Raw genomic sequence first — 17,442 nt, forward strand, 5'->3', positions numbered from 1 at the left:
ATGGGCTTGAAATTGCTTGCCTCTGCTTGTTGTGCCAGAATGAATCATGAGTAATGTTCCAAGTGACAGTGTGGTCCCCTACAGCTGTTGTGTACTTACATGTGATATTGCATATTTTTATAGCTCCTTTTTACATTTAATAGAAATAAACGACTTATAATACACATGTTTTATTCATCCAATAAAGTTAGAGAAGCAGAACTAGAATGCTTGAGGATGTTTGAAAATGGAGACAGACAAGCAAAAGAATACAGTATGTAATTCGCAAAAATAGCACTCGGAAAGTGTACCTGTCTTTATCTTCCAGCCGATCCTTCATCCAGTACTGTCCCATCAAGAGCACAGGGGCATGACTAGTCCAGATATTTAATACAAGTGATCAGTTGCCTTCCCCCAAGTGATACTATGTGAACAATAAACTGCCACCCTTCTGATGTCAAAACACTGGACCATATACTTTGTTGCAGCATCACACTTCCTGGCTTTTACCTTATACCTGGAATTTCCTGTGGTGCTACACACATTTCACGGCTATGTCAAACAACATAAGCTAGTTTTATTTTATTGGTTGTACCTGACAATAACCAGCCTATACACAAGTGGTTCACTGTTTCCCCTGCATCAGATCCTTACATGCTCAGCTGAAGTAATACCAAAAACAAATAATACTAGCACAATGTAGAGTTAAAGAACAACTGCTATTTAATGAATGACAGCTCTGAAAACATTGGAATGTACCAACAGTGGGAACATACAATTTGTCTACCACATTAGATTGTGCATCACAAAACATGAAGAAAATTAGCATTAAAATTATTTAATCTATTGCATTGATCATTTTTTAGCTTAAATTCACTAAACAGCAAACATAACACACATTGACCAGCTGCATTGTTTATTGCATACAACTACAATGAAGGTAGAAAATATTCCTATTCAAACAATAAATCCAATAAATAATTGCAAAACTAACAAATGTAATTCATGTTGTATGAAGAAAACTATACATATATCAAGTAACACAATCTTGTAAGAAAATCCCTCAATACTCATGGCAACTGATAAAATTGAGACTTAAATCTGTTGATATGCTTAGATCATGAAGTTGTACCAACAACAAGACCATGAGGTTTCATCAACAAATACACAGCTTACATTCACACTAAGTCAATAATACCAGTGCAATTCTATGATAGAAATGTGCAAAAATGTACTAAAAAATTTATTCCTGCTCTAATTGCATTGTTATGGGACACAGTTTGACACTAATATTATGGTACTGGTATCTAGGTCACACTAACTGATACATTCAAGATGATTTTAAAATCTTGAATACTTCAGATATGTATGAAAATTTCCACATTATAAATAGTGTACTGGAAAAATACAGTTTAGTATCCAAATTACTCTCTATTTTCATGTGGCATTTTTTTCATACACACTCCAAAAACTGAGGCACAGTGCTGCAAAACAGAGTACTATGATACAAGTGCAACAACAACTTGACGTTTTTCTACAGTGGTGCAATTGAGACTAGGGATCTCAACCTCCCCCGTGTGTGCGTAGCCAAGGTTAAGCAACTGCCCACTGATATGCTGCTTCAAGATGGGTTTAGGGGCAGGAAAGAGTAAACTTCAGGTGATGGCATTAATACAACTGGTGGCTCCACTATCCGGTTATACTAACATCTCCCAACTCTCTCCCTATCCCCCGAAAAGTGATTGGTAGACTGCATAGAAATGCAACTTGAGCCTGCAATCCATCAGGTTCTCGTGCTGATGAGCCACATAACAGCATCAAAATGGGTTTGCATTTCCTCCACAGTTCCTATTTACACAGTATCTGGAGAAGGGAGAACTTATATTTGGGGAAGATAAACACTTACCATACATCCAAATTTAACCCTTTCCATCTGTTGTCATCTTGTTAAAATTTATTCTTGTCACTACCTGATGATTTTTTTCTGCTTAGGGGATCTCTCACTTGTGAAGGGGTAACTGAAGACTATATATAACCCCTCCTGTTCAAAAAGTCTCTCCTGAGCTGAATTATGTCATCTGGAGATGGCACAAATATATTAAAAATGTAATCATGTGCAAGGGTTAAAAACCTAGGCAGACTAATTAAAAATACCTTAAATTATCATTACTTTGCATTGAATAAACAACCTTATATAAACCTGAAGTACATTATCAGGAATAAAATTACTCTGTGTATCAATGTATCATCCAAAAGATCTCAGGAAGTGCCCAACTGAAGTGGATGATTTCCAGCTGCTGTGTTCACATCTGGATGAACTGAGGTTACTATCATACAATCCTTTACCTTTAAAAAATCCTGCTTTTATATAATCACTGACATTCTGGAAGCAGCGAGTAGCAGTCAGCTGCACCCTAACATCACACACACACTGGGGTGATGGATTGGTTGGTACAGTGCAGTTCAACATTCCAACACACACACACACACACACACAAACACACCTCATCTTACACAGCCCCACCCTGATCCAGGCTCCCCATCTGCCAAACAAACCCTCAGGGACAATATGGACTCCCCTCCTTCCTTCTGTAATCACCAGTGCCATATGAGAGCCACACTGCATTGGAATTCTTCTGGGTACACACTCCAGGAGGAACTGAAGTACTGTATGCAATCTGCCTGATATTCATGAGCTATGCTCAGTTTTTTTTTATCGAGGCAAAGACGCACTTGACAGATTGGTGATGATTGGCTGAATGCAACATTACTTCATAATCTCTTTATTATTAATTGACAACATATATCTGATGGGGAAATTTGGGTTAGTAAATGTTATTCAGACATGCTGCATTTAGACAATCGTCACCAACCTATCAAGTGCATCTTCGCCTCAATAAAAAAAAGGCTATAGTGCCACGTGATAGCCACATTGCAATTAATTTCTCTGGACACATGTCAAAGGGATCAAAGTATGCAATTTGCTAATTCTCCATGATACAGTACTTCATTCAATAATTAAAGTGTACCAGAATCTCGAATACACTCAAAAAATTGTATTTGTTATTACCATCAGGACAGAAGCATAACTTAATCATCTTTAACAATGAACAACAAACCTGGTAAGATGACTAATTATGAATATTTTAACAAGTATTGTGGATTGCTGTGTTCTTAATAGACAGTACTGTACTGTAAAAAATGGCAGGGTAATTGTATGCCTTCTGGTGATTCTCACTTATGGCAGTGACTAGAGTGAGGGAGTGTGAGGGTGAGGTGGCGAGGTGTGGGGTGGCTATAACCTACATCATGCTACAACACTCAACAACAACCACCAATGCACAAACTTCAACAATATCAAGAACAACTCTTGTAACTTCTGCTTTAAATTTCATATTGTTATTGTATACAATGGATAATGTATTATTTGAAGTGAGATATGTAACAATGTTAGTATTTAAGCACATCAATGAAATTGAGTTCAACTGGTATTTATTACTTTATACTCTGTGTGCCACTGTCTGCTAACATTCATGGCTGCACTGTAGTGTGAATGGTCCTTAAAAATTAAAACTTGAAAAATGTTTACTGTCCACTGTGCACACCACTATACCAGTTTTAGTGCTTGCATCTGATCTAACAGAAATCACTGGAGGAAGGTGACTTTTTGATTAATTTTAAAAAAGGCTGTTGCATTATTAGTATACACAATTAATGAATTATCCATCCATCCATCAATCATCCAATCCTACATACAGTGTATTTTACATCATCATCATCATCACCCAGACCTTCTTTCCCACCCTAGGGCAGGGTGAGGAGTAGCAATGTCCAGACAGCTATTCCTCACCCAGCCCTAGGGTGGGAAAGGTCTGTGATGATGATGATGTAAAATATGTTTCTTAACAGTGATAATTCATTAATTGTGTATACTGAGGATGCAACAGCCTTTGTAAAAATTAATCAATACTTTCTACAAAACAGTTACTGTTGGACAAACTTTATTACCTGCTTATACTATTTCATAATGTACAACAACAGACGCTGTCACTGCGGTGCATTGAAAATATATTATGCAGTGCTGCAGTTATAGTTTTAAAAATCATGACTAGACTTAAATTTGGACTAAATTATGACTAAGTCAAGTATTATATAAGAATTTACCTGAAACACAAACAATACTTCTGTGTTTACATGTTCCCTAGCTCTGCACTATATCATTTTAGAGATAGTCCAATTATATTAGACCATCTACTACACTGTAGTAAGTTTGAATATACTATGTCACCAGTACTGAACATCTCCTATGCAAATTTACCATAAAAAGCTCTGTATTAGTTCATTCCTGCAATTTCCAATAATTGTCTCATAATGCTGGTTCTCATTAGATTCGCCTCTGACACGCTGGCTGACAATTTTATTTTTGTGGTAGTTTAACTCAGTACTGTATTGTATTCCTATCTGTCATCTCACCAGTGGCATTTATAATGATGAACTAATCAAACAATATGACTGAAGCACAGTACATGTATCATAGTGTGCATGGCTCACTTATTTTCTCAAACTGAAGAGTTTGTACTTTCAAAACTTACACAGCACAGTTTACTTACTGTAACAGGCATCAGCTTGGCTTTTCACAAAACAAAAGATTATCTGGGGAGAAAAAAATGACTCCTACATGATTAAGTACATTGATACTTCACTTTAAGCAGCAGAAATACTTAGTTTATTTATTTTTTAATAATTTTTTATTTTCTACTTGTTTTATTCTTTATACAAGGTAACTGTATCCTGTTATATTTATTTCCTCAATGTATTTATTCTCATTCTTCATGTGTGTGTCCTTCTCCCCTGTGTATAATGGCACAGAGTTACACCCACATGGATTGCAACTGAACCTAATCTAACCTAACCTTGAAGAAAGTAAGGCATAATATGACTCAATCTGGGCAAACCTCAACCTCATTTTAGTCAGGTTAACTTTGGTTAATTATGAGTAGACTCCCAGGTAGGTATCAGTACTGGTCACAATGCACAGGCAACAGAATGAACAAATCCATTAAATGAGAAAATAAAGTACAGTACCTGTACTACAATCAGAAAACAAGCTTAACGGGAAACAACTGCCTTATAAGAAAAAGAATAAGAAATATATACGATACATGTAGAAGAAAGTTAATTCAATTGGTATAGTATTTCTCCTGCTTGAAATAAAGCATTAAAATACCCAAGAAAAATTAAAAGTTGAGGCAAAGGAGAAGTGCAGAGCTGCTGAGAGCTAGTGGACGGTGTACTGCATTGCTCCCTTTCATACCTACACTTAACCTGCTACCAAGGCAAAAGTTTAGGAAGGGTATAATATCTTCATCAGTTTAGCTAATATTTTACTGTTGCTTTTTCACCTTAACTTGGCAGAGTTTCATTCTTTTGCAGCTTATTTTTCAAAGTCTGAGGGCACAACAATACTACAGCTTTACTTTGACAGTACTTCCTGTAGATCGATGGCAAATAAGACATCACAGTATTACAGCTCTACTGTACATCCTTTCCACAGTATTTCCTTTTGACTAGTTCTTGTGTTAATCTCCTTTTCCTGCTCACCATTCAAGATGAAGGTATGTCAATTTTAGGACAAGTTAAAGTGAAAAAGTATGATGCATGTGTAAGATCATATTAAAAAATATGCTGCATTATATAAATATACCCATATCAATAAACTATATGTCCATTAGTATCATCCTTAAGTACATCGGTGCTCACACAGATCAGTAATAGACAGTATCTTTCAGAAAAAAATCACTGTCAGAGCTTCACTATCCATCAACACTTATGAACACACACAAACATGAAAATTATGATAAAAACATCAATCACTATAAAAATAACTATCAACAAAATTAATATAGCTATCAATATAACAAAAAAAGGAATGATAAGCAGCTGCCAGTGCATGTGGAACAGCCTCAAAGATTAAAATCATTCATATGTAACGACTAAAAAATCTACAATCACTATGCAGTACCTCATGGATTATCTTTCTCTGGCCACAACCACATAAAGCACTCTGGCTGAGGGGATTACTAACTCTTTCATGACTGGGACATCTCTGGGATTTATTCCAGCTAATATTAAACAATTTTATTCAGCTGAGTGAGTAAATAAGAGCCTGAGAGTGTCTGACATAACTATACAATATATGCACCAAAATTTATAACCTCCAGTTCTCAAACTCCCTCTCCACACAGGTCACTGATCACACCAAATTCTACTTGCACAAAGTCACAGTCTTCCAAAAGTTATGAAATCTATGAGCAGGAACAAGATAGCTTAGTTCTGCCCCACCTGGCTTCACCCATCATATCCAACAACTACACGACTGACTGGCTGAGTGACTGATTGACTGCAACTGTACACACAGTAAGAAAATGCATCGAGCAAGGTAGGTCTGATGTCTTTTGTAATGTTTCAAGCAACCTCCACCAAAATACATAGCCAACACACATTCTTCATGGGTGCTGACATAAAGTTTTGTATCTAATCTGCACAACATTTTCTTTACTTTGCGTACACTACGTCGACAGATAGGGCCAGCAGTGTAGGGTCCCATGTAACACGGAAAGTTATGACCTGACATAAGTACTTACTCCACATTGTAAATAGTACCAAATATACACAAAACCCAAAGTAATACAGCAATGTTCACCCTTCCAGTCTGAAGATGTACTTTTTATTTTCTTCCTGCTACCTCCAGACAATTTTGCTATGCTTTGGTGAGACCATTTGTAGTGATGGGGTTGGCAACAGTGTCCAATAACTCCATCACAGCCTAAGTTCTCTCCCTGCACTGAACAGCATCATTTGAAGGCAGCAAGATGAAAATCAGTAAAAATACACCACCAGATGAAACTGGGTTAAAACTGAAATTGTGAAAATGACAAAAATCATAACTCAAAGATTACACGTAACTGCTGTGGCCCGTTTCAAAGTTTACATACAAGTGAGGTTGTGTGTCGCCCCATGAGCCGCGAGGGGCAAAGCTGACGCTCCTACACCTTCCCCTCCTGTGGCCGGTGTTGGAAGAGAACCTCCACAATACTGGGGTCCGCCAGGGTGGAAATGTCTCCAAAGTCCCTGTCACCAACGGCAATCTTACGTAGGACTCGCCGCATGATCTTGCCTGAGCGTGTCTTGGGCAGTCCAGGGGCCAGCTGCATGTAGTCGGGTGTGGCAAATGCTCCTATCTTGCCACGCACTGTACAGATAAAATTCATTAAACAATTAACAATATGAATCTTATTACCACCATACGTACAGCCCTCTTTCCCACTTACATGGTATGGGAAATATCTATGGGGAAAAAAAAAGAAAAAAGAAAAAAAAAAAAAGGGACTTTACAATAAAATATCAGTGAAATCTCTGTGAAACTCAGCTGGCTCTTCAAGAAGAGTACAATCAAGCTTCTCAGTCATTCTCTCACCTTTGGTTTTAAGCTGCCCAATGAGTGTGGCATCAAAGGAATGTCCCTCAGCCAAAGTGACATAGCAGTAGAGACACTCCCCCTTGACTGAGTGTGGTCGTGCCACAACTGCTGCCTCAGCCACTGCTGGATGCTCCACTAATGCACTCTCAACCTGTTCATGTGAAAGCAAGAATGGGTTCATTATTTTCTCCTAGTGTGCTTGCTCTAACCTCACATCAATACCTAATTCCCTTCAGTTTAGGTGATGGACAACTGTAGGCATACTGGAGGATTTGTTTGATCAGTCACCAAGAAGATTCATTCCTGACTCACAAATAAGACATAGTAAATTTCATGCATTCATAACAGTGTTTACATTGTAGGAGTGGCCTACTTCCATCAGGTGAAAAGAAACCAACTAATGTACAGTTTATATTAATCTCTTCAATTATAAAATGTATTTTTCATTTTTATTTCTGCTGCTTCCAGATTACTGCAATCAGCTATGGACAGACCTCTTTACAGTGAAGGGGCTAATTAGTTATACTGTACATGCCTTTTCCTGTTCAGAAAGTCTCCCCAGAGCTGAGTAAATTACAGTATTCTGAAGATAACAAGACTAAAACATGAAAATAGGACATCCTCTGGGAGAAAAGGGGTTCAAACCAGTGTACAATACTCACTCCTGTGGCTCTTTGATGATACATATTATCCATCCATCCATCATCCAATTTTATGTTGCCCCATGAGAAGAGTAGAAGCCTGGGGCTAGGCAATTTGGTCCTGACATTTAAGATGAGAGTGACCAGCCTCACTCATCCCTGAGTGGCATTACATGAGCAATAACCCCAACCATCCCTTGGATATAAACCTTCAGCAGCTCAATTCGATTGGAGTGCTGTAATTACCCACTAAACCACCAGGTGCCAAAATTTGGTTATATGGTTACCACCCAGCATAGTAAATGGTTTCCTGGTGTACAGGAAACCATTAGGCTTGTCATTCAGTGTAGAGTCACCCACAGGCAGAAGGAAGCGGAAAGAATGAAAGACAGAAAGACAAACGAGGGAATGCAAAGTCAACCGTAGGCAGAAGGACGAGGAAAGAATGAAGTAAAGAAAGACAGAAGAGGAAGGAAGGAATGGAGAGAGGAGAGGAAAGGGCAGACACCCGAGAGCAGCACTACATCGAGTATTCTATACATATTATTCTTATTACATGTGTAGTCATACTTCATACTGTACATACTAGTCATGCTCTTTTTACTCAAACTTAGCCCAAAATTACCCTATCTCCATGGCCAACGTTGAGTTTTAACCATAATATGATAATTGTCACAAAGATGAGCTAGGAGAATTGTAGAACTGTAATATTGTCCCATTTTCACACGAAGCTACATAAACATACCCTGCCCAAAATGAAAATCTAGGCCACGTTAAAGTGAAATGAAAATAGTCTCCTTACCTCATATAAACATCTGAATGACTGGATAATTTGTGAACTGCATACAAGGCCTGTTTAGTTATAAATACTGTACTAGTGTGTGTGTGTATGTGTGTATAGAGAGAGAGAGAGAGAGAGAGAGAGAGAGAGATACAGTGTGGCAAGAGGGTCAATATGTAAGAAATAAACAACGTGGTGGGATGTAGAGGCTGTAAGGGAAGTTGACTGGGGTAACTGCAAGAAAAGGATTTTGTTTAAAGGAGGGAATATGATAATAGTAAGAAATGTGTGAACAGGTTATTGAAAAGAAATAAAATAAAAAAGCAATAAATACTGATATAAAGTGCTCTTAAAATATAAAACTAATTTTGTAAAGGTGTAAAAATGCGATAGAGGAGTGTGAAGCAATGACTTAGTGAGGTATGCAATGAATGATTATAGTGTGTGGTGAATGACTCTGACGTGAAGGGACAGAGGTAATTACAATGAGGTAATTATGGTGTGCAATGAATGAATGTGACATAAAGGGTCAGAGATAATTAATCTGACCTGAGCCGTGGAAAGGAGGTGACCGGACACGTTAAGCATGTCATCAATACGGCCCGTCACCCAGATGTACCCATCCTTGTCACGCTTCGCTCCTGAGGATGGATAGGAGTGGACAATGACTATTAACCCTTTCACTGTGGTTGTTGCACTTGGATATTTTCCTGACACTGCATCACATCACTGGTGTTTGAAAGCGATGCCTTCATGTGGTGGCACCAATATCATCTGGTGGTGGAGCTGCTTGGCTATGCAAATGTCTCTCAATTCCCGATGTCACTAACCAAGGAAAAACTGCCACTCTTCACCACATTATTTAGTTTTGGACATCAAAGTCGGTCAACTAAACCCCGTTCATTTTATGTGCTCTCTGTGTCACTAAAAGAAAGAGATAAATTATAACAACATTACTGTATTTTACTCACTGCTACAAGGAAGTGAGACTGTCATATAAAATAAAAAATTGGTGGGCTGAGTCCACCATCTCTGTATTGGGATGATTATTATTCCTTCCTTGCTTAAATATTGATAAGCTTTGTTTTACATCCATTCATGCATTTGTCCATCAAAACAATAATAAATAGTGTTATGAGAAATATGTATCGATTCTTCGTTAAGAAATATTAGCATGACACGGCTCGAGATCGTACGTTTCGATAATAGCTCACGTGTGTCTACTGCCCCGCTGGGATTTTGGAGCCCTCGGCATCATCGGATTTCGGCTGGCAGTCTCATCTCTACACGATTTTGGCTTTAAACATTGTACAATTTTCATATGAAAAATGTTGCAGATTTTCTTCATCATTTTGGAGATGAAGCATTGTTCTTTAAGAAAACTAAATTATATGCATTTCAAACCAAAGGCGCAGCTAAAGACTTGTAAATATGTGATGAATGCTTTCGCTCCCAGTGTGCTTTCACAGCTTCTATAGTAACATTTTCCTGCATTTATCGCACTAAAGCATATCTAGGAAATTAGTATAACTATTAAAGAATAATATCATGAAGAACTTATGTATGGTATATCAATAACTATTACGGGAGAGATTTTTAAAGATATGCAACTTCTGTGGTCTCTGCGTGAGTAGCCCGACTTCCATATTGACATAGCTGGCAATCAATGGCAACTCTTGAGTTAGTGACGATGGGAATTCCCTCACTATCCCAGAATGAAGGATGGTGGACAGCAGGACAGGGTAACTTCAGTCTGCAGCCCACTGGGTTAACATTCAGATGAACCTAGTGATACAATTAATAAAGAATACCACTGTATCACATCATCACATCAACAAATCCTCTAAGGTAACACCATCACACATATCCCTTACCATCCCCAGTGCAGTAGTAGCCAGGGAATTTCTTGAAATAGGTGGTTTCAAATCGTTCATGGTTGCCGTACACAGTGCGCATGATGCCGGGCCATGGCTTGCGGAAAACCAGGTAGCCTTCACCCTCACCCTTGATCTCACGACCCTCCTCATCCAGCAGGGCAACATCAACACCAAAGAAGGGGAAACACTGAGGGAGGAGACAGAAGGGCACACAGAATAATCATCATCATCATCCTGGCTTTTACTTTCCAGCCAAGGATGGGGTGGGGTAGGGAATAACTGGATGATACAGTTTTTTTCTCTCCTGTGCTCAAAATTAAAGATTTGTCAAAATTCATAAGTATTTGATGGCTAATACATCTTCAGTAAATATAAATTACAAAAAACATGGTGGTAATTTCACAACTAGGGTAAACTTAAGTTTCCTCATAAGCAATACAGTATACAACTTTTTAAACACAATCTACAGTAATACCTATAATGGACAAAGCCACTATATCTGAAATCTATTGAATATGGCAACTCCACAACTAAATAGTGCTGGGAGAGAGAGAGAGAGAGACAGAGAGAGAGAGAATCACATTTCCATCAAACAGGAATCCTGGAATGTCTACACTTACAGCTGAGCCGGGCTTGGCAGGGGTGGCACCAGGCAGCGGAGTGATGACATGCCCACCAGTCTCTGTCTGCCAGAAGGTGTCCACTACAGAAACATTAGAGTCGCCCACCACACGGTAATACCACAGCCACGCCTCAGGATTAATGGGCTCTCCTACACTGCCCAGCACAGCTAAACTCGACAGGTCATATCTGAGGGCAGTACCACCACCCATATGGTATCAAAGAGATATCACATATTTGTTCATTACATATGCTTTCTTTAAATATAATTACCTTTAGTGTCAAGTGGGGTTGGTGGAGGATTAGTGCCCCTCCCTGTAAAACAATTAACTCTAAGCCCTTGACCACCCCGTTTGGGATACATGGCGTCTGGCAATGAATGAATGATGAAATGTTGTGGGAAAAAATCTAATCCATGTACAGTAACAAGATTTGTGGCAACATGAGTCTCAGCTGTCCCCGTCTTCCCTCCAGTACAGTAGTAAACTTACTTCTTTACAGGGTCATCGCCAAACTTCATGAGTGTCCTGATGGCAGTGGGGGCAGTGTAAAACTTGCTCACTTTGTACTTCTGTATGATCTCCCAGAAGCGGCCTGTGTGCGGGTAGGTTGGCACTCCCTCAAACTGAAATTAGTGAAGTTATCATAGTAATTCATTATGGGTTAACCCAAGGGTGTTGCCTGTGCTTCCCAGGCAGCACCTCTGGTTTATCACAATGCGATGAGTACTGTATATTGTACGGTATTATACTGTACATACATAAATTCACTGTTTACTGGCCATTATATTAATTTCTACCACACACATTTATGATAGAAACCATCTTTGCCTCCCAACCATTACACAGTTAGCAGAGAGGAATGTGGTGTCGAACCTTAACTACTCTGCAGTGATTGGGGTAATACCTCCAAAATAATCCTACATCCACCCATATCTAGCCATCCATCCATAAGGTGATAACAACCAGCAATAATCCATTTACTATGTGATATGGACAACACTTCCACTATAACAGCTGAATCTCCCCATGGAAGAATTATACCCCAATAATTTCATGGATACTATATCTAGATTTCAGATATTCAGCTGGACTCCCAGTGCTCGAAGGTGATGCCTCCATGTGGTAGCACTGATATACAGTAGAGCTAAATGTCGCATAAGTGTCCCTCATCTCCCTCCCTATCCACCCAAAGTAGGATACTGGATTGCTAGAAAAGAACAAGTTCAATCTAAAGCCAAACAGGTTCATGTCAAGATAAGCTTAGGGCTACAACAACAACTACTGGGCTCCCTGTACTAACCTTATCCCTCAAACTCATAAGTTCAAAAACAAACCAGGACTGAGGTGGCGCAGTTAAGCATGGGTCCATAGGTGACATAGGAGTGGCCAGTGATCCAGCCGATGTCTGCAGTGCAGAAGTAAACATCGCCTGGGTGGTAATCAAAGGAGTACTTGAAGGTGGTGGCAGCATAGATCATGTACCCACTCACAGTGTGCAGGACACCCTTAGGCTTCCCTGTGCTACCACTATATCAAGGAAAATGGAAGAGATTATTATATCACTGCAATCGCCTCTAAGTGAAAATCACTACCCTAACCTTTTTTTTCCACCTAAAGATGGGCTGAGGTAAGACCCCAAAAAACAAGAAAAGAAAAATTCTGACGGACTGAGAAATATCAACGGCATGCCCAGTACACGGGTTTTTTGTCATCTATATCTCACACTGAAGTACAGAACTGAGTTTTGAAAGAGGTTATTCACTGCCTCATCCTTTATCATATGAAGCATATAAAAATTAACATCCACAAGTGTACCTAACAGCACATGAGCTGACCTGGTGTAGAGCATGAAGAGTGGGTCTTCGGAATCCATCCAGACTGGGGGACAATCGGCACTGGCTCCTTCCACCGCCTCATGCCACCACACATCCACATTACTGTCCCACCCAACCTGCCACAAGTACACATATTTATACCATCCATCCATCAGCTGGTACTTTATAGCAGTAAAAATATTTTAACTTTAACCCAATGAGGTTGGGGAAGTTTTTTTAACCTCATTATTTCAATTTACTCACTATTTATTCACTTTAAAATACAGTTGCTGAACTGGATGAGCTAGATATTACCTCAATAAACCCCTTCAATAAAATATGTCTTTCTCAATCTGACTAAACTCATCAGGTAACAGCAAGAATTAGCTAAAAAAAAAAAAGGACAATACCCTATTTAGTGGGTTAATATTCTTACCTGTATTAATGAAACTATCTGTGGTCATTCTACTATGCTTGTATTTAGGTTATGTCCATGTTCTTTATGGTATGTTCAGTATCACGTTCCCATTACATGCTTTAAAATTATACAGAATTTCAATGCCTTTCTGACTGGATAACAGTCCTCTTTAACACTATGCCTCTCAGATGCATGCCAAACTTTCAACATTACTGTGTTAAGTGACTGTCAGATTTTACTCAACCTTTTAGTATTTTCTGCATTTACTTTAGAATATTTTTAAAACAATTGCTTTAATTGAAATGGCAGATCACCACTACCCTAACCACATTACCCATTTTTCTCACAGGGTCGGCAACTTTAGCGCAGCTCCTCAATTTCTGATGGTGCAAGAATTTACGATAAAAAAATGTCCAAGCTCCAATTTCTCTCCATGTACTGTGTGTGCTGCAATGTTGCCTGTATATCAATTGCTGTATAGTGGTGAAGCCTTATCTCTTTCCTTTAAATTTCAGTAGTACCTTGCCTCACTGTGTACAACATGACTACTTGACTACTTCCCTCTGATCAATCTCTACCAAACCACAAACTTCCTATTTCTACTTATTTAGAATCAGTTCCTTGTATGTTATCACCACTATCCCACAACACGAGGTGAGCTGCTACAATACAGGAGGATACACACAAGGATTATACAACAGGATCATTTAAGACCTGGACAAAACAATGAACACACAAATACAGTACTACTTAATATGCGGATTCAATATGAAGTGACAGTCATATTAGTCTATCTACATGTAGTACTGCAATGTAGAACTGATACACAGACAAGGAACAGAACCTGCATTTAACAATTAGAAAGTGCTAAATCAATTTTACAGACTAACCAAAGGTTACTTTGGATTTTGGGGTTACATCAGCATTTACAAGTCCTTAAAGTTTATGCTAACCACTTTGAGTACTTATATATCAATAAAGTACAGCATCTAGAGTATGTTACAGTACATTGATAAATCACATGAATAATAAACAAAAAAGTGCTTAAAATATGTGAAAGGTGCAAGAACACTGCAACTGAGGCTGGTAAGACAGTATACACACAGTAGACGTAAGACAAGCAGCACGGAAGGACAACTGTTGGAAACATCAAAAACCTTGTTCATCTGATACATTTTTCTTTGTACTTTCTTACTTCTCTTTATTTTTTTCTGCTTACAGCAAGATACCTGCCACTAGGCCTTGACATGATCATTTATCAATCATCTTTACAGCATGTATAACTATGAAAAATATTAACTAATCTCTAAATAGTTTTCTTTATTTACAGGAAATCACTGGATGCAACTTACATTATATTATTTATCAATGTGATACTGCATTCAACTTAAATTATTTCTCAATGTGATATTACATTCAACTTAAATTACGTTATTCATTAAATCATGTACCTGTATCAAACACAACATCTACATAGTGCAAATAGGGAGCCAGTTACCCATAATATATTGAACTGATTATAACAAGAGAGTGCAGTGAAGCTGAGAACATGTGCAGGAACAAAGGCAGTGGGAAAGGGGAGACAGGAAGGAGAAGGAACAGGATATGACAGGGTGACACTACAGTCCCCACAAGTCCACACCCAAGCAGTCCATACCACTACCTTATAGTTGCCCTGGAGGTTCTCCGCGGGTACGGCACAGCACGGAGGGCACAGTCGAGGCATGACGGGGGCAGGGGGAAGGCAGAGAGGCAAAAAAGAAAAACACAAAGGGGAAAAGATGGTTGAAAGCAGCAAATGCCAAAATACCACACACCCACACACACATCATCATATTATATCAATTGATTCGTGACAATTCATGGTTGTATTTTATGTGAGTCTGGAGATTTCCAAACACCTCTTCCTCATTAATTTATTCTGCACTTTTCAACTCAACATCCTCTTGTATGGTATTGATGCAAACTATGTCAATCAGCACTATATCATACATGAGAAGCTTAAGGTGTAATAAACAAAATAAATCACTTAGGAAGATGTGCTACAAAGCCTCCCACATGACTCAGAATACAGCCCTGAATCTCAACTCAGGGTGTAAAAGGAAGGATTTAATGCATCTACAGTACAGCACACATGAGTATCCTACATGCAAGAGTCTATGTTAATGTTCAGTTTCTAATATATTACTGAGGCAATCAGAAATAAAAGCATGACTAACAACATGCACTTAATAATCCTGTAATTTAATGTCACAAAGTATAAATTATTTTTTCTATTTAAATATTATTTTACCTTGCACTTATAGTCATCATCATCATCAAATCCTGTGCTGCCCCATGAGAAGCGTAGGAGCCTGGGGCTAGGCAAGTTGGTCCTGACATTTATGATGAGCATGACTTGCCTCACTCATCCCTGAGTGGCATTATGTGAGCAATAAATCCCAACCATCCCTTGGATATAAACCTGCACAGGCTCAATCCAGCTGGAGTGCCTTAATTATCCACTAAACCACCATGCACCATAATCTGGTTATATGGTTGCCACCCAGCATCGTAAATGGTTTCCTGGTGTACAGGAAACCACTTGGCCTGTCACTCAGTGTAGAGTCACCCGTAAACAGAAGGAAGATGAAAAAATGAAAGAAAGAAAGACAAGAGGAGCCAATTGCCATAACACAGTGAGTGCACTACTATATTATGGTGATGGTGATAAGTTCAGGTATACCAACACATCGTAACAAGAATACACTGTTTCTTACAAGTCAAAGGCCACAGACACCTTCCACTAATTGCCAAGTTGCTAAAATAACCACCTGTACTTGTACTAAAAGGGGCTGCACTAATAACATGAAACTGTACTCAACCACAGTTGAGTCCGAAAAGAACAACTTTCCAATGCAGATGCTAATTAAAATACAGTATTAACCAAAGCAAAAAAATTATGTATTGTATTATGTAGACTTGAAAACTTGATACAGTGCTACATTGTTTCCTGGATTGTTTCATAAAGATATATGACCTTAACAACACTCTATACAATGTCACAAACAGTGTACATGTCTTAAAATGATGATGACACAAAAAACCAATTGAAGTCCCATAAGCACATCAACTAGGCAATTTCTCCCAACCTCATCCGTATACCAAACACAAAAAGTACATACTGTGCACACAGTATACACAAACATACTATACAGTATCCACACCGATATACATGTGCAGACCTATTAACCCCTACACCGCGGGCTTGTTTACCAATGACTTGCATGTGCCGCGGGGTTATTTGGGCTCCGACAGACTCTCAAAAAATATTTGCCAAAAATCAGTTATTAGTCCTAGAATAATAAAATTACACATGCTTATGGCACATACCTTCAGCTTTCTCCTGGAATGATTGTTGAGCCTTCGTCGGTTACCGTAGGACTTGTGGAGACCTCTGAAGTAGGGTAACGAAGTCTCCTCTTTACACTTCCCGACAACCCGTAATATGATTACCACAGCCAGATACAAACACTATAAACACTATTCTACAATTTTCAAGTAGTTTGGGATCCATACTAAAAAAAAAAACACTGTGAAAGCAATGGAAATTACGAGCGCGTCTGATCGCCGCACTTGCGCTAGTTCGCTCTAGGCACTCTGTCATTTATTATTCATAAAACCCCTCACACTTTATATTTCTATTACTTTATAACACTTATATATATCTACAGTCTTTATCCATAAGTTTCCTTCAGTAGTATTAGTTTATTGTCACTGTAGGGATTCAATTTCTTTCAGTAAAATACGTAGCATTCACTTTCTCGTCCTGTATACTGGCATTGAGAGT

General features: G+C 38.6%; 1 protein-coding gene across 2 annotated transcripts in view; it reads right to left on the bottom strand.

Annotated features, from left to right (window-relative positions):
- Positions 1 to 3,839: 3,839 nt before the first annotated feature.
- AcCoAS (acetyl coenzyme A synthase) overlaps positions 3,840 to 17,442 on the bottom strand; it is a 50,973-nt gene continuing 37,370 nt past the window's right edge. The window contains exons 5-13 of one of the 2 annotated variants that reach the window (XM_080277016.1): positions 15,277 to 15,288; positions 13,217 to 13,332; positions 12,716 to 12,908; positions 11,871 to 12,004; positions 11,379 to 11,568; positions 10,756 to 10,945; positions 9,431 to 9,522; positions 7,457 to 7,610; positions 3,840 to 7,231 (exon numbers count right to left, since the gene is read on the bottom strand). In XM_080277016.1, coding sequence (XP_080133142.1) covers positions 7,026 to 7,231; positions 7,457 to 7,610; positions 9,431 to 9,522; positions 10,756 to 10,945; positions 11,379 to 11,568; positions 11,871 to 12,004; positions 12,716 to 12,908; positions 13,217 to 13,332; positions 15,277 to 15,288 — 1,287 coding nt within the window. In that variant the 3' untranslated portion in view covers positions 3,840 to 7,025. The remainder of the gene's footprint in view (positions 7,232 to 7,456; positions 7,611 to 9,430; positions 9,523 to 10,755; positions 10,946 to 11,378; positions 11,569 to 11,870; positions 12,005 to 12,715; positions 12,909 to 13,216; positions 13,333 to 15,276; positions 15,289 to 17,442) is intronic. The other variant, XM_080277017.1, reaches the window with a different exon arrangement.

This window comes from Coenobita brevimanus, chromosome 68, assembly GCF_032717465.1.
Source record: "Coenobita brevimanus isolate Jiangsu-jjx chromosome 68, ASM3271746v2, whole genome shotgun sequence".
Classification (NCBI taxonomy): Eukaryota; Metazoa; Arthropoda; class Malacostraca; order Decapoda; family Coenobitidae; genus Coenobita; species Coenobita brevimanus.